The 24,123-nt window shown below is 43.4% G+C and overlaps 2 protein-coding genes across 10 annotated transcripts in view; one reads left to right on the forward strand and one right to left on the reverse strand.

The window, feature by feature from the left end:
- wdr25 (WD repeat domain 25) overlaps positions 1 to 9,550 on the forward strand; it is an 84,374-nt gene extending 74,824 nt beyond the window's left edge. For 3 of the 9 annotated variants that reach the window (XM_078234122.1, XM_078234123.1, XM_078234116.1), the window contains exon 7: positions 378 to 1,954. In XM_078234122.1, coding sequence (XP_078090248.1) covers positions 378 to 599 — 222 coding nt within the window. In that variant the 3' untranslated portion in view covers positions 600 to 1,954. Of the gene's footprint in view, positions 1 to 377; positions 1,955 to 8,203 lie in introns of those variants that run through there. The other 6 variants (XM_078234124.1, XM_078234118.1, XM_078234125.1 and 3 more) reach the window with 4 other exon arrangements.
- The window catches only part of begain (brain-enriched guanylate kinase-associated), a 28,917-nt gene continuing 12,409 nt past the window's right edge, over positions 7,616 to 24,123 (reverse strand). The window contains exons 4-6 of the mRNA XM_078233122.1: positions 21,654 to 21,720; positions 12,235 to 12,342; positions 7,616 to 8,947 (exon numbers count right to left, since the gene is read on the reverse strand). Of these exons, the coding sequence (XP_078089248.1) occupies positions 7,616 to 8,947; positions 12,235 to 12,342; positions 21,654 to 21,720 (1,507 nt within the window). The remainder of the gene's footprint in view (positions 8,948 to 12,234; positions 12,343 to 21,653; positions 21,721 to 24,123) is intronic.

A 24,123-nucleotide genomic window follows, 5' to 3' on the forward strand; every position in this document is an offset into this window, starting at 1 on the left:
GTCTCCTGTTTGTTGCCTGCAAGCAAGGACTGCTTCATTATTTACAGACTTGCAAATGTTGCTGAACACTGTAGTGATCAATGGACGGCCTAATTTCTGACTTCGTGATGGGGAGAAGAACTTTGATGATGCAGCAAAAGATGGCTCTGAGCATTAAACCATTTCATCTTCCAAACCTTTTGTTTTTCTAATTGGATCCCTTGTGACAGACAAAGATTTAATAACTTAAATATTCTGATTTGGTTTTGCAAATTGCAAAATTCAAGTAGAATAGAAAACTTTGCTTCAATATGCTGCACTAACATAAAACATATGCAGTGACAGGGCTACATTAACCAGCAACATCATAATTGGTCATTTTTCTCCATATTTTTCAGGTGGAAGGATATGCAGTGAGCTGTGAATTTTCCCCTGATGGGACTCTAATTGCCACAGGAAGTGCTGATGGGACAGTCTATTTTTACAACTATCTGAATTCAAAACTAGTTCATGCTTTGCCTGCCCATGAAGAGGCCTGCATTGATGTCTCATTTCATCCTGTACACCCATCTATTATTGCAACTTGTGACTGGAGTGGAGAAATCAAAGTGTGGCAATGATAGCCTGAAAGTGGAAGCTGTATTTCAGCTGTAAGTGTACATTATCATTAATTATTCTGTCCCCTAATTACAAAAAAAATCACAATTGCCCAGAAAATTAGCAAAATGCAGTATTAATTTCCCTTTATTCACTGAGTAATTCACAGATATTAAGTTTGAGGGTCAAACAAGCCGAAAGAACCAGTATACTAAGGTCAGTGGTCAAGATGGATTGAGGCCAATATATCCCGACTCTTGCAGTGTGGGTAAGGCTTAGGCATATAGAATACCTACATTGTTCTGTAGTCTTAAATTATGGTCATGATTAAGAGAATCAATACTACTTTGCGATCATTTTATGCATTAAAAAGCACCAAAACAGTGAAACAAGCCAACATTTCAACAGATTGCGATATTAAGCAAGTTGTCTGAGTTGTGTATACTTGATTTAGTAATGAATCCTTCACAACAGAAGCTGGAATCCTACCTTGCAGCTATAACATCAAATGCCTGATGTCTCATGTATTTATAGTCTCGTACATTTATAACCGTCAACAAGCAATATATCATTGTTGAAGTGGAAACACAGTAAGAAGTCTCACAACACCAGGTTAAAGTCCAACAGGTTTATTTGGTAGCAAAATCCACTAGCTTTCGGAGCTCTGCCCCTTCGTCGGGTAAGTGGGAGTTGTGTTCACAAACAGGGCATATAAAGCCACAAACTCAATTTACAAAATAATGGTTGGAATGCAAGTCTTTACAAGTAATCAAGTCTTAAAGGTACAGACAATGTGAGTGGAGAGAGCGTTAAGCACAGCTTAAAGAGATGTGTATTGTCTCCAGACAGGGCAGTTAGTGAGATTTTGCAAGCCCAGGCAAGTCATGGGGGTTACAGATAGTGTGACCTGAACCCAAGATCCACACAATGTACCATGGCTGTCACCGTATGTCAGTAGATGACATTGATCCATTAGCTGTTGTACTGTTGAATCCTTTTTAGTGCTACTTTTGTTAACTGGTTCAGCAATTTGTGGAAACGCTTGCCATATCCCTGTGACCTGCAATGAACTGAGTGGAAGAGTCGGTAAAGGCAACCATCTGCTTGCTGGGCTGATCAGCAATCAAGATTCAACGATGGGCCTTGTACTGTGCAATATTAAAAATTGATTGTTGAACCTGGCAATATAAAATTAGGTTTTCATAAAACTGAATAAATGATGAATTGTTTGATTTAAAGAAAGAAATTAAAGTCTATATTAAGTATTTCTTAAATAATAAAACAAAGCAAATCCATCCATGGAAAATGATCACAAATGTTAAAAGGAAAAGCCCTGTGTCCCACCCAGGAGTCAGGAAGAATAAAACACATGTATGTCACTCAGCCAGTTACTTTATAAAATTATATCTTTTTCCTGTTTTACAAAATGGACAATTGCTGGGCTAAGATAACTGCAGCTGGTCACATGCTACTTTCTGGATGTTTCTGAGCAGTTTGAAAGCAAAAAAAAAGGCTAACACCTGACACTCCCTGCAAACATTCCAGCTACGCCAACACAGTGGGTTAGTAAATGAGAAGTGTGCCCAGCCAGCTACGGTCAAATGCAGCTGTTTGTCACTCCTAATGTCCATTGTGTGGTGTTAACAACCACACCGTTACCTGCTCAAAAACACAATGGGCATGATCTCACAGAAAAAATTCAAAGTGCTGGATGAGGGCGGCACGGTAGCGCAGTGGTTAGCACTGCTGCTTCACAGCTCCAGGGTCCCGGGTTCGATTCCCAGCTCGGGTCACTGTCTGTGTGGAGTTTGCACATTCTCCTCGTGTCTGCGTGGGTTTCCTCCCACAGTCCAAAGATGTGCGGGTTAGGTTGATTGGCCCGGTTAAAAATTGCCCCTTAGAATCCTAAAATGCGTAGATTAGAGGGATTAGCAGGTAAATATGTGGGGGTAGGGTGGGATTGTGGTCGGTGCAGACTCGATGGGCCGAATGGCCTCCTTCTGCACTGTAGGGTTTCTTTCTTTCTATGAGCAAGAAAACGGGAGTTATTTGTGCCGGTTTTTTAATCCTTTGGTCACAAACCAGCTGAACATTCAGGGAGTGGAACCCTTTCTGATCACGAACCACAGTTTTGGGGACCGCAGGACAACGTGCGTGCAATCGATAGCCCCCTGCACGTTCAGCATCCCAAGATGGCAGTGAAGCTTCCTGCTGGGCCTGGCCCACAGCAAAATTGATGTACTGGCCTGCTCGGGTGAACAGGGCTTCTGTCACCTCACGGACACACTTGTGGACCAAGGACTGTGAAATCCCACAGAGGTTCCTGCTGGCAACCTGAAAGCACCTAGTTGCGAAAAGCTTGAGGACTGCTGTGACCTTCACTGTCCCAAGGAGAGGGTATCCCCCCTGTCCCTCGAGGTGCCAGGTCTGCAAAGACCTGAAACAGGTGGCACACCATCTCTTTACTGAGCCGGAGCCTGCAGTGGCACACAGCGTCCATCAGTTCGTTGAAGGACACGTGTGTCCTGAAGTGTCAGGGTCACTGTCTCCTCTGTGTGTCCCTGCCCCCACCCCCGGGCTGATGGGTGCCCGCCTACTGTCCCCTAACCTGCGGCCCCCTATCCTTCTGCTGCAGCCTCTGGCGTAGGCTGGCCTTGCAGTGGCCAGATGTCTCCCTTCTCCTCTGCAGTCTCAAGAATGACCACCAGGACTACTGGCTCCATTCAGAAATCCACCTGGATATCGAGTGCCGTGGCTTCCAGGAATGGCTTGTAGTTCAGATCAGACGGTGCAGAAGCTCCCTCGTAACTATCACGGGATGGGTTTCCATCGAAGGCAGCATTGCAGAGTCCATGCACTGTGAGGAGCTATGTTAACACCTGCCGAGTGATAGAGCTGCTGCTTGTTACTGTCAATGAGGGTTGGGATGGAATGTCTGCAGTCAGTTACAGAGCCTGTCCAAGAGATAGATGGCAGGGTAACCGTGGTGACATCAGCGGGGTTGGGAGTCAACCTCACCTCACCTGGGGGTCGTTCAGTGGGCAATGGAGAATGCACGCAAAATGAGCCCCAGCCTGCAGCAATCCCCAACCGCTAGACCCCCAGACTGGCACAAGTCCACCCAAACCTCTGCACCCATGCAAGCCCCCCACCCGCACCATGGCAGTGGCTGAGGACCCCCCACCCCTCCCCGCAGCCTGGAGGTTGGTGCTCAGTGTTACTCCCCTCAGTCACTGCTGTGCGTGAACCACACTTATATAGAGCAGCTGTAATTCTTGCTGGCATCAGGTCTCACCAACGAGGTGGTTAATGTAATTGAGGGGTGATATAAGAACATATGAAATAGGAGCAGGAGTAGGCCATCTAGCCCCTCAAGCCTGCTCCGCCATTCAATAAGATCATGGCTCATCTGATAATGGGTTCAGTTCCACTTACCCGCCCGCTCCCCATAACCCTTAATTCCCTTAATGGTTAAAAATCTATCTATCTGTGACTTAAACACATTTAACGAGGTAGCCTCTACTGCATAATTGGGCAGAGAATTCCAAAGATTCACTACCCTCTGGGAGAAGTCCCTCCTCAACTCTGTTCTAAATTGACTCCCCCGTATTTTGAGGCTATGCCCCCTAGTTCTTGTTTCCATTGTAAGTGGAAATAACCTCGCTGCTTCTACCCTGTCTAGCCCCTTCATTATCTTATATGTCTCTATAAGATCTCCCCTCAACCTTCTAAACTCCAATGAGTACAGGCCCAGTCTACTCAATCTCTCCTCATAAGCTAACCCCCTCATCTCTGGAATCAACCTGGTGAACCTTCTCTGTACCCCCTCCAAAGCTAATATATCCTTTCTTAAATAAGGGGACCAAAATTGCACACAGTACTCCAGGTGCGGCCTCACCAGTACCCTGTACAGTTGCAGCATGACCTCCCTGCTTTTATACTCCATCCCTCTCGCGATAAAGACCAACATTCCATTTGCCGCCTTGATTACCTGCTGCACCTGCAAACTGAGTTTTTGTGATTCATGCACAAGGACCCCCAGGTCCCTCTGCACAGTAGCATGTTGTAATTTTTCACCGTTTAAATAATAGTCCATTTTACTATTATTCCTTCCAAAGTGGATAACCTCACACTTAGCCTATCCAAATCTCTCTACAGACTCTCTGTGTCCTCCACGCAATTTGCTTTCCCACTCATCTTTGTGTCATCCACAAACTTTGTTACCCTACACTCGACGATTGCGTGCTGCACTTAATAATGATATTGAAATCCATTCAAATGCATGCTAATGCGCGTCTCACCCACGAAGCTGTTCACGCCTGGAAAATGTGAACTGGGTGCATTTCCAATTTTTCACTTCGCACACATTACCACCCTCGCCATGCTGATCGACAGGCAGGACAAGGTCATAAGATCGCACTCAATGGGTTACAAGCAGGGGCCTCATTAATTGATTAGCTCAACCCGAAACCACCCTGTCACATGACCGAGACTTGAGGCCAAGTCTCATGAACTTGAGGTCTCGAGACACTGATTAAAAACCCAGCCGCGTGTGTAGACCCACAGCTATGAGTTTCAGAACTGCCAACTTGGCATGGTCGACTTGATCCCTGCAATGGCCAGCAGCTAGAGAATGCTTAACCAGCGATTAGCTATCTGAGCTTCTTTGACTTTTATCTTCAGTCACCGTTTGAGCTCAGAAGAGAAGCAGGACTCCAGGCAGCAGCCTGGAGCAGCAAGAAGGGTCCATGTCCAGGTTTAAAATTACCTGGCCCTCATTTGCACTGTGAACTACTGGAATATTGGAACTTCTGTGTCTGTGCCTCCATGTCTAATTCATCTCAATGTACCTTCCCCCATCATGGAAGTCCTCACTTCTGCAACTGTAAGCCTACTACGCTCTGAAGGAACAAGTCATTGGACTTTTGACTCTGGGTTGATGTAAAACTGGAACGCTTATTTTTATCATGGCCTTTCCCTGTGCCCTTTTCTTTCCCATATTCCTCGGTTAGGATCCCAGCTGATGTTACTACTGGATAGTCAGGTCTTAGAGTGGAACCCTGGCTCGATAGGTCGTAACTTTTATCTTTTGTTTAGAGACGCAGATGAACACAGGTGGAGAACAGCCAATAAACTTTTAACAAAAGAATAAAACCTTTATTAAACACATTGCTCTTTCACCCCACCATATCTTTACAGATGTACACGGATTTGTAAGGATAACACGTTATCAAAATAAATCTTATATTCTAATATAATACTCTAATATTCTCAATAAGGACATACAGTCCATGTAAACCAACAGGCCAACTGTGGTCAGACACACCACACTCTGAAACTAAGTGACAGATGCCACCCAGTTTCCAAACTCCACACTTGAAGAACAAACTTGGAATTTTCCCCTAAACAAAACTTTATCTCAAATGCCTTCACCAAGGACCCACCTCCAGGATTTCAATCCCTCCTTTCAGTATTCCTCTGCCTTAGATAGTCACATGCATTCAAGCTTCCACACAATCTCTCAGCTACCCAGCCATGCCAACGAAATACTACTGCTTCACAGGCTGTAATAAGATGGCTGGCTGGCTTTTCACCTAGCCAACTTTAAATCATTCTTGCAGCTGTCTTTAACTCAGAGGACTTTCTCTGATATTTTTAAATTTGCTGAACAGAACCTTGATCTGATTTCTCCACATTCCCACTATCCCCAAAACCTTCCATCCCCTTATCAAGAATTTATCCAGTTCTGCCTTTAAAATATTCAAAGACTCTGCTTCCATTGCCTTTTAAGGAAGCAAGTTCCAAAGATTCCCAACCCGCTGTGAGAAAAGATTTCTCCTTACTTCTGTCTTAAATTGATGACTCATTTTTAAATGGTTCTAGATTCTCCCAGAAGAGGAAATGTCCTTTCCACATTCACACTGTCAAGAGTCATCGGGAACTTCTTTGTTTTCATCAAGTCCATCCTTATCTTCTAAACTCTGGTGGTTACAAACCTAGCCTGTGCAATCTTCCAACGTAAGACAACCCACCCATTCCAGGTATTAATCTAGTAAATCCTCTCTGAACAGCTGCCAATGCATTTGCATCCTTCCTTAAATAGGGCGACCAATACTGGACACACTACCCCAGATGTGGTCTCACCAATGCCCTGTAGAACTGAAGCATAACAGTATTCAATTCCCCTAGTATCTATTAGTCTTAATTACTTGCTGCACTTGGATACTAACCTTTTGTGATTCAGACACTAGGACATGCATATCCCTCTTCAGCTCAAAGCTCAGCAATCTCTCACCATTTTGATAATATGTTTTTTCATCACTCATGCCAAAATGGACAATTTCACATTTTTCCCTATTGTACTGCATTTGTCAGATCTTTGCCCATTCATTTAACCTATTTATATTCCTTTGTGACTTCTGTGTCCTCTTCACAACTTTCCTATCTATCTTTGTGTCATCAATAAATTTAATAACCATGCTTTTGGTGCGTACATCAAAATTATTTATATAATTGGTAAAGAATTGAGGTCCCAGCACTGACCCCTGTGGCACACCATTCATTACATTTTGCCAACCAGAAATTGACCCATTTATGCCTACTTTCTATTGCCTGTTAACTAGCCAATCTTTTATCCACGCCAATATATGACTTCATACATCATAAACTTTTATTTTCCGCAATAACCTATTAACTTTATATTTGACCTTCGTAGGTCTCTTAATTAAGAACTAGCAAAACAAACTCTGTAACCTATTTACTCAGTAACAGAGAGAATGATTTATGTATTAAATGCAGACAGCTTTATCATTCATTATATGTAAGTGAAATTTCATTTGTGATCTAACATAAGAATTCAACTTGTTCAATCTGGTGGAATAAGAGTCTCTAGGAATTGTTTGTTAACCTCTACATAGGGATCAAATATTTCCAATCAATACATTTACAACCTCAATCAGGTAATTTTCACTAATGTGCTCCATTTGTGATTCTTTTGCATTGAAACACACAATACGTTATTTCCAACGTCATTGCATTATTAGTTTAGTAGATTTCCATAAAGTTGAGCCTTCATGAGGCTGTCCTTCCTGTAAAGGCCACTTACCTTTGATGGTTTTTCTTGTTCGCTGCTTGAAACAACATCACCCAAGGAAACATTATGGACCACAAATATCTTAATGGGATACCGGCGCAAGGACTTTACTGAAATGTTTGGAGCAACATCAACAATTCTTTTAATGTCAGCAACATTATCTGTATTTTTGATGTACGTTTGAATTGCATTCTTTTCATTTGGCAAAGTTTTAGGGTCATCTTCTGTGTCCTTGAGCCTAGATACGGAGAGACTCGCTTGTTTCTTGCAATCAATTTCTGAATAGGGTTGGCAGCTCATGGTTCCAAAACCGACCTCTGGAAAGTTATTCTGGCTGGTATCTTCTCCATCAGGGAAGCTATCTTCTCGAGTGAAAAACTGGTTTTCTTGGTTATTTGTTTTCTTCATCAGATGATTACCAAGCTGTTGTTTGGTATGGCTGCTCGATGAAATCTTTTCAGAAACCCTGTTTGAAGAAATATTTGTATAATGCATGTTGACTTTCTTACATTGACCCACTCTATTTTTTTCTAGATGGTGTACATTCCCTTCATCACCGTATAGTTTTGGGACTCTTACATCCTGAATACTCATCCAGGACACGTGCGGTGGTGAATCACTGAAATCTATTGGAAGAGTTGCAGAGCAGTGCTGAGTGCTATCCTGATAACCATGTGCCACATCTATGAATGGCTGTAGTGGCCTTGCCTGAATAAAACTATGCGTCTTGTTTCCTTGCTCTTCTGAAGAGTTGCATTTTCTTTCATAAACATTAGCTCTCAAACCAACTTGTTGGGTGGGACTCAAGGTGGTTTTGGCTTGTGTGGTCCCTTTGTTCTCAGCTGTCATGGTGCAGCTTAGAGAGTTGGAGGAACTTGATGTTGATGCAGCATAATTGGGAAGGGTCTCACTCGTGAGAATTTTATTGAAGTCTTCTGTTTCTGTGGAGCTATCTGTAAAGCTCTGTGTTTGAAAAAAATGCACATCTCTAACTTGCCTTCTGTCTCTCCTTTGTTCTGCAGGGCAGTCAAGAACTGTGTCACAATGATATAAATCGGAATTGCAGGGAAATCCTTGGTCAGATTTGTTAGTATTCACATGGCCATGTAAAACCTGTCTTGAGAGCGAGATAGGGGTGCCTGATAAACAGGTTGGTTCAGGTTTTTCTAAAACTTGATCTTGGGTGTTGAAGAAAGATGAATGAACCACAGTCCCAGGAATATCAGATCCCAAATTCTCTGTATACGTTCTGACCCTTCTCTGAATTTCTGCTGGCTGCTGTGGATAATAACCAAATTGTCAGGCAATCCCACAATGTGATTCATTCCATAGAAATAATGAACACAGTACAGACGCTTCAATTGTTCTATTTGACACTTGAGACCATGCAACAAAAATCAATTTTCTATCAACTTAAGGAGACTTGAACGTGTGAAGAGATGTGGCAAGGTAGAGGAGTTGACAGGATCTCAAAATTCTGTAGCCTGTGATGGCTAAGGACTCTCACCAATGATGGATCTTGTGAGACATTGCAGTGATATGGATCAAAAGTGCACGAGCAACTGGTTAGCACGAATTTCAGCAGCAGCCTGTGCTAATACACAGCACTGCACAAGTAATCATCTTAACTAAGTGGTAGGACTGCTGTATGAGCAATAAGCTTTGCCAGCGTTACTTACATCCTAGGAACAATTTTTAAAAACTGAGTGGTATGACACTGGGATGTACTCATTTGCGGTAACATCAAAGGAGCTTTTTCCTCATTGCAGACATTAATGTAGTGGTGCCGTTTCACTAGAATCTGTACTGTTATCTATCTTAAAAGTGGTGTGGAACCAATGATTGCCTTAACGTCCATTAAAGTACACACTGCAGACCTGGAGACAGCTTTTTTATTCTTTCACAGGATGTGGGCGTTTCCAGCTGGACCAGCATTTGTTGCCCATTCCCCTTTGCCCTTGAGAAGGTTCTGCTGAGTCTCCTTCCGTGTGCTGGAGGTACACCCACAGTGGTGTTAGGAAGGAAGTTTTAGGATTTGATCCAGCGACAGTGATGGATTGGCAATATGTCAGAATAGTGTGTGGCTTGGAGGGGAACATGCAGGTGGTGGCGATGTTCCCATGGATCTGCTGCACTTGGCTTTCTGGATGCTAGATCGAAGGTTAAAAGGTGCTACCAAAGCAGGCTTGAGGAATTGCTGCAGTGCACACAGCTGCCATTATGCATCTCTGATGCTGGGAGTGAATGTCGGTGACAGTTTAGGCAGAATCCAATGTTATGGCTTACAATCCATGAGGAGAGGACACCCCCAGTCAGAAGGGGGCTTCCAATGGAGGCGCCCTCCCAATCCTTCCTGCCCGAGATCGAGAATATTTCCTGTTTACCACCCTCAGTTAGCCAGCACTCACCAAACTGAAAATTGAGGTTCGCCATTAAATGGCTACTTAAGGACTTAAATAGGGGCAACACGGGCTCCCCACCTGATGTCCAACTTGCCTCACCATGAAATCACATCTGGGAAGGCAGGATCCTGGGGGGGGGGATGATACAACATTCAGGTATTGGGGGTGGTTACAGCACACAAGGAGGCAATTCAGTCCATTGTGTCCCTACTGGCTCTCTGTGAGAGCAATTTGCCTTGTGTCACTGCTCACATTGTCTTTAGTCTTCACCTCGTAGTGGACACCAGATCCTGGGCCCAATAGAATGATGGTGACTGGACATGACCTGCATGATGTAAAGCATCATGCCCCTGTCTTAGAGTTCTATGAAAATAGCACAGGACAGCAAGAACAGGCTGCTCAAGCTGATGCTGAAGAGAGGCAACCAGCAACAGGCCCTTCCCAGCACAAAGAACCACAGAAAGGAGGCCATTCTGCCCACCTTGTCCATTCCAACCCGAGAAGACCCAGATGCCTTTTCTAATCCCATCTTCCTGCCGACCCATAGCCCTGTAGCTTATAGCACTTAAGGTGCAGATTAAGGCACTTTTTAAGAGAGTTTAGGGTCTCTGCCGCTACCACCAACTCGAGCAGCGAATTCCAGACACACACCACCCTTTGCATAAATACCTTCTTCCTCACGTCCTCTCTGTACCTACTGCCACTTATTTTGAATCTATGTCCCCTGGTCCTAGAATTCACCACCAAGGGGAACAATTTTAGTCTGGCTATCATAAGAGAGAAGAGTGACAGTCTCATGAGCCTTTTGTACCATAAGAGCTACCAATGAGGGTGATAATGGTGGCACAGTGGTTAGCACTGCTGATACATTGCAATGTCCTTCCCATGTTCTCAAGAAGACCTCTATGGTTCTCTCAGTGACTACTCTAGTAGAGACATACAACTTGTAATATTTCTCAGCGTCTTTCTTGTCACTCACAAAATTATCACTATCCATAGAAACAAGGGGTAAGCTTATTTCCCAAAAACCATGTGCACACTTCACTTTCTTAGTTGAACAGATCAGAGGTTGGAATACCTAAGGATGAAGGCACCATGACAACAGGCCATACTGACTGTAGAATTCTTTGGAACTAGTAATAAATAAGATCTGTGTGGACTTTGTGAGGGTTATTATCTTGTGGTCACATCCACCTCAGATACTGTATCATTCTTTTTGTTTCTTTTCTGTATTCTTCCTCCCTTAAAATGATGAACAAGGGAATGCCTTTCAGGAAACTCACGTTGCTGAATCTAGGCCTCTTTAGATGGATGTGAAAATTCCCCAGATTTGGGATATCAGAGGAAAGTCCACCTTTGTAGAGGTGCACTGCAAAAGAAAACTGCTCCAAAAAATTACATAAAATGATACAAATAACTATTTAATATTTCTGTAGCCTAAAAAATTGATGCATTTCTCAGATTTGCCAAAACTATTTGTATCTTACTCACCCTTAATCCTTTGGAATCTTAACAGTGCAGGAAGAGACCATTTGGCCCATTGAGTCTGCATCGGCACTCAGAAACAGCATCACACCCCGGCCCTTCCCTCCGCCCTATCCCTGTAACCCTGCGCATTTACCATTGTTAATCCACCTAACGTACACATCCTTGGGTATTAAGGGGCAATTTAATATGGCCAATCCACCTAACCTGCACATCTTTGGGTATTAAGGGGCAATTTAGCATGGCCAATCCACCTAACTTGCACATCTTTGCAGTGTGGGTGGAATCGGGAGCACCCAGAGGAAATCCTTGGCAGGCATGAGGTGAATGTGCAGACTCCACATTGACAGTTACCCAAGGCCGAAATCAAACCTGAGCCCTGTGAGGTAGCAGTGCTAACCACTGTGCCGCCATGCCACCCTTTGGGAGCATATCAATTTACTGATGTTAGGAATCAGCAGGCAGATCATGGGGAGCTGTTGTACATGCCTTAAGAATATGGCACTGCCAATATGGGATGGAAATTAGGTGTAATTATGTTCCATCTGAATTTGGAGGCCTCCAATATCATTTCAGCCTGGAGGAGGTGCAGAAAATGGTGACCATATTCGACTTTGCTTTGCTTTATCCTTTGGTAAATGTGAGGCCCTGGGGTTGTGTTTGTTTGTTGGTACTCACACTGTTTTCTGTTAATTTATCCATTGTTATCTTGGCTTCCGTTAGCTGATTACACAAAGTGATTATTTTATGGCTGAGATTTCTCTTTTCCTCTTCATGCAGTTGTGCCTGTGTGTGGTACATAATGAATGAAATCAAATGTTACAAAGATGAATTATCTAGTCTTTTTGAATTTTATATGTACATCATATATATAATTTACAAGGAGCGTTTCATAATATTAGATTAAACAACAAAATAACAGTGCTTCATTAAATAGTAATGCACTGTTTTCATTGATATGAAATATTATACCTTGTCAAGAGATTCATTTTCAAATGAATTTACTTCAAATTTATCCAGATTGTGTTGCATTTATTGCAATAAATGAAATCACTATCAATAATATTTTGTTGGCATTGTGTTAATATTTAATTGGTCAATGTAGCAAGCTAGGAACATTTAAACGAATTTTCACTTTGTATAATGCTTCAGTAATGGTAGCCGACATAACAATATTCAGTTTAAGCATTTCAGTAGGTTCTTTGTTCGTCTTTACCTATACTTTACCTGTGAAGTAGGCCCTGACTCTCAAAAGCAAGCAGAAATACATTAACCTGCCTTTTCACTTCAAATTTCAGATTGCTCCTGTCACACCAATATCGTTTCATCTTAACCTTGACTCCACTCTTTCCTCCCATCTTTCTGCCACTTTGAGGTCAGAGGAGCAAAGCATGTCTTTTGTTTCCTTTTTGTTATGATGCATAGTCCGCCTCCGCCTCCATCCCTTAAGAAGCTAGTTACCAAGCTGTCTGCTTTTCCTTTGAACAGTAACCCAACCAATCCTTATCCAACCTTGCTTTGTTGAACCTTTCAAACTGCACAACTCAGTTTACTTACATTTCTGATATATTGTGTCACATTCAGAACCCAATTATCTCTGATCTTTTGTAGTACATCTGAAACAATTCTTTGTTCTGATTGTACTTGGCCCTTTCTAGCCAGTTCTTCCATTATTTTCATGACTTTGTGGGTGGCACAGTGGCACAGGGCACTGCTGCCTCACAGCGCCAGGGGCCAGAGTTCAATTCCGGCCTTGGGTGACTGTCTGTGTGAAGTTACACGTTCTCCCCGTGTCTGTGTGGGGTTTCCTCCCACAGTCCAAAGATGTGCAGGTTCGGTGGACTGGCCATAGTAAATTGCCCCTTAGTGTCCCAAGATGTGCAGGTTAGGGGGATTAGTGGGGTAAAAATGTGGGGTTACCAGGATCGGGCCTCAGTGGGATTGTTCTCGGTGCACACTCGATGGGCTGAATGGCCTTCTTCTACACTGTAGGGATGCAATGCTGCCATTTCCTTCAAGATAAGAGAATTTAACCAACTTTACTTTCAATTTTCATTCACTCCTCTCAACTTACATGGTCAATTGCTGAAACTTTCCTACCTGGACTTTCCTCTAACGGCAGACTTTCCACAAACACCCACTAGAAATCTGTTGACTTGATTATAAATAGTACTGTATTATGCTCTATCGTCACAGACTGTGAGCTAAGGACTAGGGAAGAGAACATGAGCAGACATTAGATCCATTTTTAACAATAGACAGGAAACATACAATTCTATTTAGAACAGCTTCTTCTTCAGTTGTCTGCCTGAAAGCAGGTCCTTAGCAATTCATGGTTAAGTGCCATGATTTATTTGTACCATGGTTAGGGTGAGAAAACAGGCCCTGAAGTCTACCTCAACCTAAACCAGGGATTGAACCCCATGCTGTAGGCATTAATGTGATCCACGTGCTGGCCATCCAGCCAACTGAGCTAACCAAATACCTTTTAACAGCTGTCGGTGCCTTTTTGTACTATTCCGTTCCCATGTCACAGAACCACAAGAGAATTTATGCATCTTAAAGTTTCAAGTTTATTTATTAGTATCACAAGTAGGCTTCCATTAACATTGTAATGAAGTTACTGTGAAAATCCCCTAATCGCCACACTCGAGTGTCTGTTCAGGTACACTGAGGGAGAATTTAGCATGGCCAATGTACCAAACCAGCACGTCTTTCGGACTGTGGGAGGAAACTGAAGCGCCTGGAGGAAACCCATTCAGACACGGGGAGAATGTGCGAACTCTGCACAGACAGTGACCCAAGCCAGGAATCGAACCTGGGTCCCTGGCATTGTGAGGCAGCAATGCTCACCACTGTGCCACCTACCTCTTGTACCAAAAAAGGCATAGCTGTCTGAGCTTTAAATGTTTGGAAAAATTATGCTACTTTTCACCTGTTGCACATAAAATTTCTAGCTCTTTATCCCACTTTGGTCATAGCCACTTCAGTGACTGCTTTATCCAACCAGAATTTCTGAAATGTATTCTTTTCCTGAGGTTGGCAGCAAGTTTTACCATGTTTTTTGTTCAGCTCCCATGTCTCCACTTTCAATCCCTTCTTCCAGTGACAGTGTCCCCTTTTCCGTGGTTTCTGTTCTCTTTGCTCCTGTATTCACAAGATCACCTGCCTTTTCTGCCACCTACAAAAATCCTACTACTAAGGATGTCACCTTCTTTATTTATGTCTCTGCTTTCAAGTGTGTTCATTATTCCATAACACTGACTTCCAACTGCCCTTCCCTGGTACTTTACAATTGAAACAGATACAAAATTTACTGATTGACATTTTTCTACACAACTGCCCCGGCACCAAATGTTCTTTCCATATGATATAGCAATTCACTTGTAATCCTTCCAATGCAATCTCATGTTTGCAGTCGTCTTTACAATGTGGAAATCACTTTGCTGAACATATGTTCTACCTACAAGCATGATATGCACCCCCCTATGAATTGCCAGTTCAAATTCCCTCCCGATTCTCATTCTGAGCTTTCTCTCAATGGCTTCTTCCAGTATCTCAGACAAATACAGTAAGAGCTTCCACAGTAATAGCACAAACTTTCTTCTAGCCGTTCTGCAACTCTCAGCTTTAACTCATGATTTTAGCAACTTAATATCTCAGCTACCTTCCCCATTTCCTTATGTTTAGTTGTTAATTCCATTTGAAACCTTTTGCAAGGTTTTTTGCAACTTTCACTGGCTAAGCTATTTTCATGCCCCTTTAATTCTTGAATGGCTTTTCATTGCCTCATTGAGATGATCTTTGTGTATTATCCACCAGTTTTAAAAATGAACTATTTTGCACGCACTTAAATTCATTGACAATCTTTCTGTGATAGGAGTCATTAACTTTAACTTCAGTTTAGCGCCTTTTTTCTCATTTTGTTCTTGTCTATTAAGGAACTGACTTATTTTCCAATTCTAAACTGAAGGAGGTATTTTCCCCTCCTGTTTCAGTTGAGCAGGTTTGGCAACAGGAGTGGAAAATCCTGCAAGAGATCCAAATCACCTTTCACGCCAACATAAAAGTGTGATGCGATTGCTCCCACCCCTCACCTATGACATAACAGGAATCTCGACATTCAATGGTGGGACCCCATTGGAATAAATTAGCATCTGATTATCAGGTCTCTATGCCTGATCATCCTCCGTTACATTATCCACTCACGCCAGCACGAGGGTGCGCCAACGTGAATTACGACAGGTCTCCCACAGCATGCACCTGATGAGCAGAACCACCAGAGGAGCTCAGGTGAGTGCATCGCTCAGGGCGGAGAGAGGGTCATGCACTAGCACTGCCTTGGTACTGCCTGGCCACTTTTATTTTCAGTCAACCAAGTGATACAGCAGTGAAAGCTGTCATTGGGGCCAACAGCTTCAACGCTGCTTTCCCTGCCTGCTGCAACACTCCGCATATTTAAGGGAAAATTCTGCCCAAGGCCTACGCTCAAAATACTCACATATTTTTCTGATTTCAGATGCTGATAGACTTACTGTATATTTCTGGCATTTTCTCTTTTGAATAGAAATGGTTAGTCTGTAATGATTGCTTTATAAAGATAATGATTGGTGATTGTTCTTAGAAACCATTTTAAATAAATAGTTCTGTGCCTACTTCCTTCCTATACAGTGTCTGTTACAAAGGAAGATTATGCAAGATCTCTAGTCTAAATGCAATGGTTAACTGAAGATTCCAAATAAGTTCATCACGGCGGCAGAGATTAGCAGTGCTAATATTTAATGTAATTGTTGTTTTCAGTGAAAGGATAGCATTGGCAATGCAGCCGGGTGTTAGGAGCGATAATGTTTTCTTAACCACAAGATAAATTCCCCAGCCTGCAGACATATTAAGATATAAAAATATCATGCAGTGACCTGCAATGTTAATATTTCTTAAAAAGTTATCCTTGTGTGAGTTTATCAGGATGAGGATGTCATTGTTGAAATAAATATTTTTCCAATTTGGGATCTCAACATCCATTTGTGGCATTACAAGCATAGGTGCATTATTATTATTATAAAATACTCTTTCAGCTCTGTGCAGAGGGTGGAATTTGCAGCTTCTTAAACCGTGTAATTCTGGGCAGGAAAAGTGTAGACTTTTGTTATAAAGTGTCATAAAGTCACTTAGCTGACGGATCCTGCCTTCTTGCCTCCTGTCAGCTGCTGATTTTATTTGGGAAAACTGGTGCATTGGCAACCAAAGTAAAACTGGCTAAACCAATGCCCTGTACAACTGAAGCATAACCTCCCTACTTTTGGAATCAATTCCCCTCACAATAAAAGCTAACATTCCAACAGTTTTCCTAATTTCTGCTACACCTGTATACCAACCTTTGATTTATGCACTAGGACACCCAGATCCCTCTGCACCTTAGAGCTCTGCAATCTCTCACCATTTACATAATAAGCTTCTTTTTTATTCTTCCTGCTAAAATGGACAATTTCACACTTGCCCACATTATACTCCATTTGCCAGCTTTCTGCCCATTATCTATGTCCCTTTGTAGCCTCCTTATGTCCTCATCACAATTTACATTCCTACCTATCCTTGTGTCATCAGCAGGTTCATTCTGAATTTCCCTCACCTTTCATGTGGCTTCTGCTTCCATTGTTCTGGACTGGATGAAATAGTTTGCTGTGGTCTACGTTAGCTACATTGCACAAAGCAGGAGCTAAGCTGAGATGTTCCAAACTTATTTTTCCACTCCTTTTAAACTTAAGGACATGGAGCACTAAATGTTGTTTCTACTCTTTCCCAAAAATGTATCTTAATCTCAGCCTCAGCATTATTTGCTGCTGCAGAGTGAATCCGACTTTTTCTTCTTCTAATTACGCTTATGGGCTCTTGGATGAAGTTGCCAATATAATGCTTACTTCTTAGCACTTTTCTGCTGTCTTTGTACAGTTAGGGAAATGGGTTCAGCTGGCAGAGAAAACAGATTTTCATCTAACCAGTCTGGATTAGATTTAAATACAGGCCCCAATAATGAAAGCGTAGTGTGCTACACCACTGTTCCATGAACTCCTCACTAGGATTTGAAAAAATGTGGAACAAGTACAAAGTCCATTTGTTCTCCAATTTATGAATAATATGCTACCACTAGCATCATTAATCTGCACATAATTGATCTTATACTTGCATCAATCAGCTGATTGCCTTGATATTCTTCAAAGGAGACAGTCATTACTCTGCACCAATAAATAAAAATGGTCACCTTTTACTGAAATTGTTCCCAGCCTCTTACGTGAAAGGTACATGCTGTGCCACATTCAATACAAACAAATTATTGTTCAATTTTCTCAATCCTTTAGCCACTATCAGTCAACCTGCAGTAGCAGCTTTCCATAATCAAAGTGAGTTTAGCTCAGCAGCAGCGGTGTGTACTATCTACAAGATGCACTGCAGCAATTCACCAAAGATCCTTAGACAGCACCTTCCAATCCCACGACCACTTACATCTAGAAGGACAAGGGCAGCAGATACATGGGAACACCATCACCTGCAAGTTCCCCTCCAAGCCGTCCTGACTTGGAAATATAATGCCATTCCTTCGCAGTCACTGGGTCAAAATCCTGGAATTCCCTCCCTAACGGCATTGTGGGTCAACCCACAGCACATGGACTGCAGCGATTCAAGCACGCAGCTCACTATCACCTTCTCAAGGACAACTAGGGATGGGCAATAAATGCTGATCAGCCAGTGATACCCATGTCCCACAAATGAATTTTTAAAAAGCTGCAGCTAAAAATCTGAAAACCACCAATGTGAGAGCAGCCAGCAAATTCAGATTTGAGACAGAAGCTGGTTTGGTCAACATAATGGACTAGATTTTACCCTGAGGGTGGTCTCCGGACAATCCAGCATACATTGCAGGGGTGAGCCTGCCTTTGCTTACCCGACTCACCCTGCTTAACTTTTGGGGTGAGGGCCCATTACTTAGTTTGGGGTGGGATTTGCCTCCATCTCCAAGAGGAAGTCCCATCTTATAGAGGAATCGGTCAATCGGGGGCCAGCATCTCCACGCACTGGCTGTGCCCATAAAACCGTGGCTGGGTCAGGAGTATGTAGACCAGTAGTGGGTAGGCTGCCGATGCAATGGTATCCTAAATTACAGGTCCACCTGCCTGTTTTTCCACCTGGGGGGGGGGGGGCGGGTTGGCGTTCCATTAAATCCAGTCCAATGTGTTCTTCAGGCTCAATCCTGATGCTGTACAGATCGTGTTAAACAAAACTTGTTACGGTGAATAGTGTTAAAATAAAATGAACAAAAGGCCCAAACAAAAAAGCTCCAAGTGACAGAAATGAAACAAAACTAGAATATATTAGAACCAGTCGACAGATGCTTCCTAGCTTACTGACAGTTCCCATCATTTTCCATTCTAATAATGAATAGGAAAGCAGTTACCTTAAATCAATGAAACTAATAGGCTGCATCACCAATAGCCACTTACAAACTAGAAAGGAATTTTGGTTACAGTTTCTATCAGGTCATTTTCTCTTTAAGTTCTGAATTTAGTTTGAGATTAATTCATAATAATGAAAAAACTGAGTACTTAGAAGAATAATGATAATCACATAGGTTATCAGTCAATCAACTCTGATATTTGAAAGCTACAATTTCACACATGAATCAGCACCTTCAATCCAATAATAAGAGATTGAATGCAATCTGCTTCAATTTCTGAATGTTGACATTTAATATGGATCCTGCTAAAATTATCCACTTTTACCAATTGGTGTTTGCGATGGAAAAAGACAGTCCCTGAAACCATAGCAACCTGACTTTGGGAAAACACTGTCCGCGAGATGTTTTTTGAGGGAGAAAAGTCACATGATATTTATCGCCATTCAAACTTTTTGTCAAAATATTTTACTGGTGCTCAATGCAACATGTTATACCGACCTTCTGTGCATCAAATGAACTGATATTTAATCTTATGTTTAAAGAGGTTGCATGAGGTGAAGAGATTTTTTAGCATTGGGATGTGCACCGGCAACCTGGATGTACTGGATTTTATAGGGTGCCTTATTCCCCTCTCCCCCACCGGCCCCTCTAACTAAAGTCGGTCATCATCTCTGAAACCTAGCTGCCCCACAGCGATATTACACTAGGAGCAACCTTACTTATTTCAGAGTGGGATCTGTACCCCATCTGAGAGGAACTCTCAACCTAGAAAGCCAATCTGATTGGCTGGCAATTTTAATCTTGTAGTCCCAGAAGCGCCAGGATCGAGCAGGCAGTCCCCGAGGACTGAGGGGTTCAGCAACGGGCATCAGATGTAATGGCCTCATTGGTAGGAGGATGGGGGCAAGGTGAAAGTGTGCCTTTGGCAGTGCCAGCCTGGCACCCTGGCACTGTCCACAGGCACAGTTGAGTTTGGTGGGGAGAGAGAGGGGGGACCCGCTGCCACTTTGCAGATCTCTGATCAGTGAGGGGAGGGAGGGGGGACTTTGTTCTGGTGGGGGCAGGTTGCTATAGGCCGTGAGGAGGAGGTGGGGCGAGGTCTCCTTTAAGCCATGGAGGCTGGCTGAGAGCAGCAGAAGCTGAGTGACAGATCTCTGCTGCTCTCAAGGCAGAGGAACCTGCATACGTGCAATTGTGCCCTCTGCTGCTCTCAGCCAGCTTTCGGGTGATTTAAGCCCCACCTCATCCCCTCCTGGAGAGAAATGGGGTTTTCGCTCTTTTTTCATGCACAGAGTGTATAGAAATCATAGAAATCATAGAAACCCTACAGTGCAGAAGGAGGCCATTCGGCCCATCGAGTCTGCACCGACCACAATCCCACCCAGGCCCTACCCCCACATATTTTACCCACTAATCCCTCTAACCTACGCATCCCAGGACTCTAAGGGGCAATTTTTTTTTTTAACCTGGCCAATCAACCTAACCCGCACATCTTTGGACTGTGGGAGGAAACCGGAGCACCCAGAGGAAACCCACGCAGACACGAGGAGAATGTGCAAACTCCACACAGACAGTGACCCGAGCCGGGAATCGAACCCGGGACCCTGGAGCTGTGAAGCAGCAGTGCTAGCCACTGTGCTACCGTGCCGCCCTTAGGATCGCAGATTTGGACTCACCCACGCAATGGATCAGAAACTCTCCCATTTTCATACTCGTTCAGGACTTAGAATTTTTTTTCATATGATCACCCCCTGGGTCTCCAGAGCAAGGCCCTGGGTCTCTGGATTACTAGTCCAGTGGCAATACCACTCCACCACCTCCTCTAATGATGCAATGCACATCATGATGCAGAGTCATATCATATTGCAGTGACTTGTAAATGTGATAAAATTACATGAATTAAATCAATTCAGAATTGAAGACCTGAGCTTGGGCTTTGACTTTCCTGGATGGTTTTAGACTTGGTCCAAACCCCTCACTTTCTGAAGTTAAGCTATCGCCCAGTAAAGCACTGTTAACTAAAAGATATTTCAAAGACATCAATGTGACTTAATGGAAATCTGACTCAAGGGATTCAGCACATCAAGGACAAAGCAAAACTGCAAAAGTCTTTATAGTTGGATCCCCTGGTAGGACACCTATTACAGATAACAGCTTGGATAATAACTTGTAGTATATTTAGCCTTGGAAAGGCCTGGAACAATTACAAATGCAACAGTATGTTGCCAGTCAGACGACTTATCTCAACGAGTAGTGTTTTGATCTTTTAAAACTTTATGGATAATATAATGGGATATCATCTGACACAATGGTCTTGAAAACTAAAGTGTAATTTTATGGAGACACGAGATAAGCCAGTTTCTAAAGGCAATTACAAAACAGCATTCCATATCTCTCTTATCCAGACACATTGCTGAAAGTTTACTAAATATTGAGGAATGAATAAGTACTCTTAATGGAATGGGAATTAGCCCTCACAGATAGCGGACTGAAGGTACAGGAGCTGAAATAGTCTAAGGTAAGTAGTTTGGAAAGATCAAAAAGGTAACAGTGCACATAAGCTAAGGCACGTGCTGAAGAAATACTCAAAAACAAATAGTTGTCCCACAAAACAATTATGTTATTGTGAATAACTGTGCTCACTCACCATCCTGTGGAGCTTATTTTCAAGATCCTGGTTAACTTGTTGCAATGCAGTATGATGTTTTTGAGTCCTAAAGCAGAGCAATGACAGGCTGTTGAAATAATTACAATCAAAATATCACTTTGTTCTTTCCCCCTTGGATTTGAATCAATGTGGATTGAATGGTGTTTCCAAGGGGCACATACTGAGCATGAAGTGGATTTGTAGCTTTGGTGAGAAGTGGTTTCGCTATTAGCATCAGCGAGGCAGTTAGTGTTAATGCCACTTTAACCCAGCATCAGGACCAGCCCTGAGGTAGCTGAGTGAGACTTAATCCCCAAAGAAGACAGCCTTACTCCATCTCATTTAGGATCTGTTGGATCATGAGGTCTGATTTACATTCTACGTTTAGAGGAGATGTGGAGCAGGAAATGCCTTCGACTGATGCAAAACGTGTGGAGGGTGAATTCACTCTAAGAAGCAACACGTCTGCATTGAAAGAATGTGGAATATATAAAATTTACATACAGCAAACTAAACATTTATAAATCATTCAATGGCACCAACTGCATAAAAGCATAAATATTTTTAGCTACATTGAGCCATTTTAGCCACAGTGCAAATTATTTGCTGCAGTAAGTAATTGCATAATCAGTTTTCTATTTAGTTTACGTAAGGGGCGATTTTGAGCCCGCATTCTCCGTCTGTGGGAAAGGCAGTGCTCAAAATCCGGAGAGCGTGATTCACGCCGGCGAGTTTCCGCGTTCTGATCTCTCAGGCCCCTCGCTGGTGGAGTGGTGGGAAATACATGCAGGACCACAGAAAGTTCACTTTAATACATTAGCATGTCATTAGCGAGCACTCTCTCTCCGGGACTTCATCCCTCACTGGATATTCAGCAGATGCTGATGTGACATCACGCCAACGCCATTTACAGCAAATCTACATAAGCGTGAACCTGGCCCTTTCACCTCCGAGAGGGAGGTCGGAGGTGAGTGCTCAGGCATCCAGCACCCTTCGCAGTGTGCACTGGCCTTGGGGCAGCAGAGAGGACTTGGGGGAAACAGATAAGTTCAACTCAGAGGTGAGGTTCTCAGAATCGCCATTTTGGAGAGAAGGGTCGGGAGAGGTCACTTGCAGCCTTTACCTTCCCTTCATGTCAGGGTGCCCCTTGTTTTAAAGGGGTTGTGAAGGCTGGTATGCAGGCAACGCTTCCCATGTCCTCCTTCCTGGGTTCCTATCCATATCGTAGTTAATGGAGTGCCCTTCCTAAGTGGGGGCTGATGAGAGGGTGGGAGGGACATAGCAGTGCCATTCTCACACTCCTCAGGAATGAGGCACTAGGTGAGCGCGGTAGTTCCCCCAAGCTTTGGGGCTTGAACAGACAGGGTGGAGACTGTGCGGGTGAATGAAGTGAAATTTATTGCCAAATATTCGAAACAAAATGGTGATCTATCTACACTTGTGCCTATTTTCACCGATGCCCACTAAATGCCAACGCACCTTCCTGACCCACTACATCTAGGTATACCTCCAGGAGCCACAACTGAGGTTGAGGTAGTCTGCTGACTTCCACACCTTTTTGCCTGAGATGGCCTTGTCGGGTGTCCGCTGGGGGGCTGGGACTAGAGGGTCCAGATTTGCTTTCAGGCAGCACAGATGTTTGATTGCTGCCCTCCTCCATGTCATGGGCTGGAGGTGTGTCGCTCGCAAGTTGGGGGTGAGGTGGGAGCAGGTGTCAGGTGGGCTGGAGATGTCCATGGTCCTCTGGCTGTTGGGCCCAGGGCTGAATTCCTGCTGATCCTCTTCCCTTTGGGTTCCTGGTACCTCTGTGCTCCTCCATAGGATGGAGAGCAGCTGGAGTGAGATCCAGAAGCCCCGCCATCCTCTGGCGCTGACATGCATGGATTCTCACCAGTGCCTGCACCATGGAGTTGCAGCCCCGCACCAGGGAGTGGACATCTTCTGTCATGGAGTGCAAGTCCTGCACCAAGGTCTCTACTGCGGACGCCAACCTCGCAGTGTTAGCCTTGGTGCACTGCAGTGACGGCACCTTTAGAATCAGAGGGAACATGTCGCTGGAATGTCGTGAAATTCGTGGGCATAAAAATGAGGCATAAGATTTGGCCCAAAAACATGCCAGCGTCGTCGGCGGGAAGCATTCCATTTTTTGTGCCAAAACCAACACTCTGCCATGTTTTGGTAAGATTTTGTCCATGAATGGTGTACTATATAGTATTGAAGCATTTAATTATTATTTCTTCTTACTTTGTTTCCATTTACAGCCATACATGTCACTCTGTTACAAAATAATACGGGTTATTTTATCGTATGATTTGGTCCTGCAATAGCCTTTCAGGAACGTTTGCATGATGCAACTCGGAGCTTTGTGAAGCCAATCTACAACTGATTCAGCACCTTGTCATGCAAACACCATAAAATTAGCCAATATAGCTCATTTTCAGCAACAGTGATCTTTTTTCAAAAGAAGTAC

Source organism: Mustelus asterias, chromosome 18 (assembly GCF_964213995.1).
Source record: "Mustelus asterias chromosome 18, sMusAst1.hap1.1, whole genome shotgun sequence".
Lineage (NCBI taxonomy): Eukaryota > Metazoa > Chordata > Chondrichthyes > Carcharhiniformes > Triakidae > Mustelus > Mustelus asterias.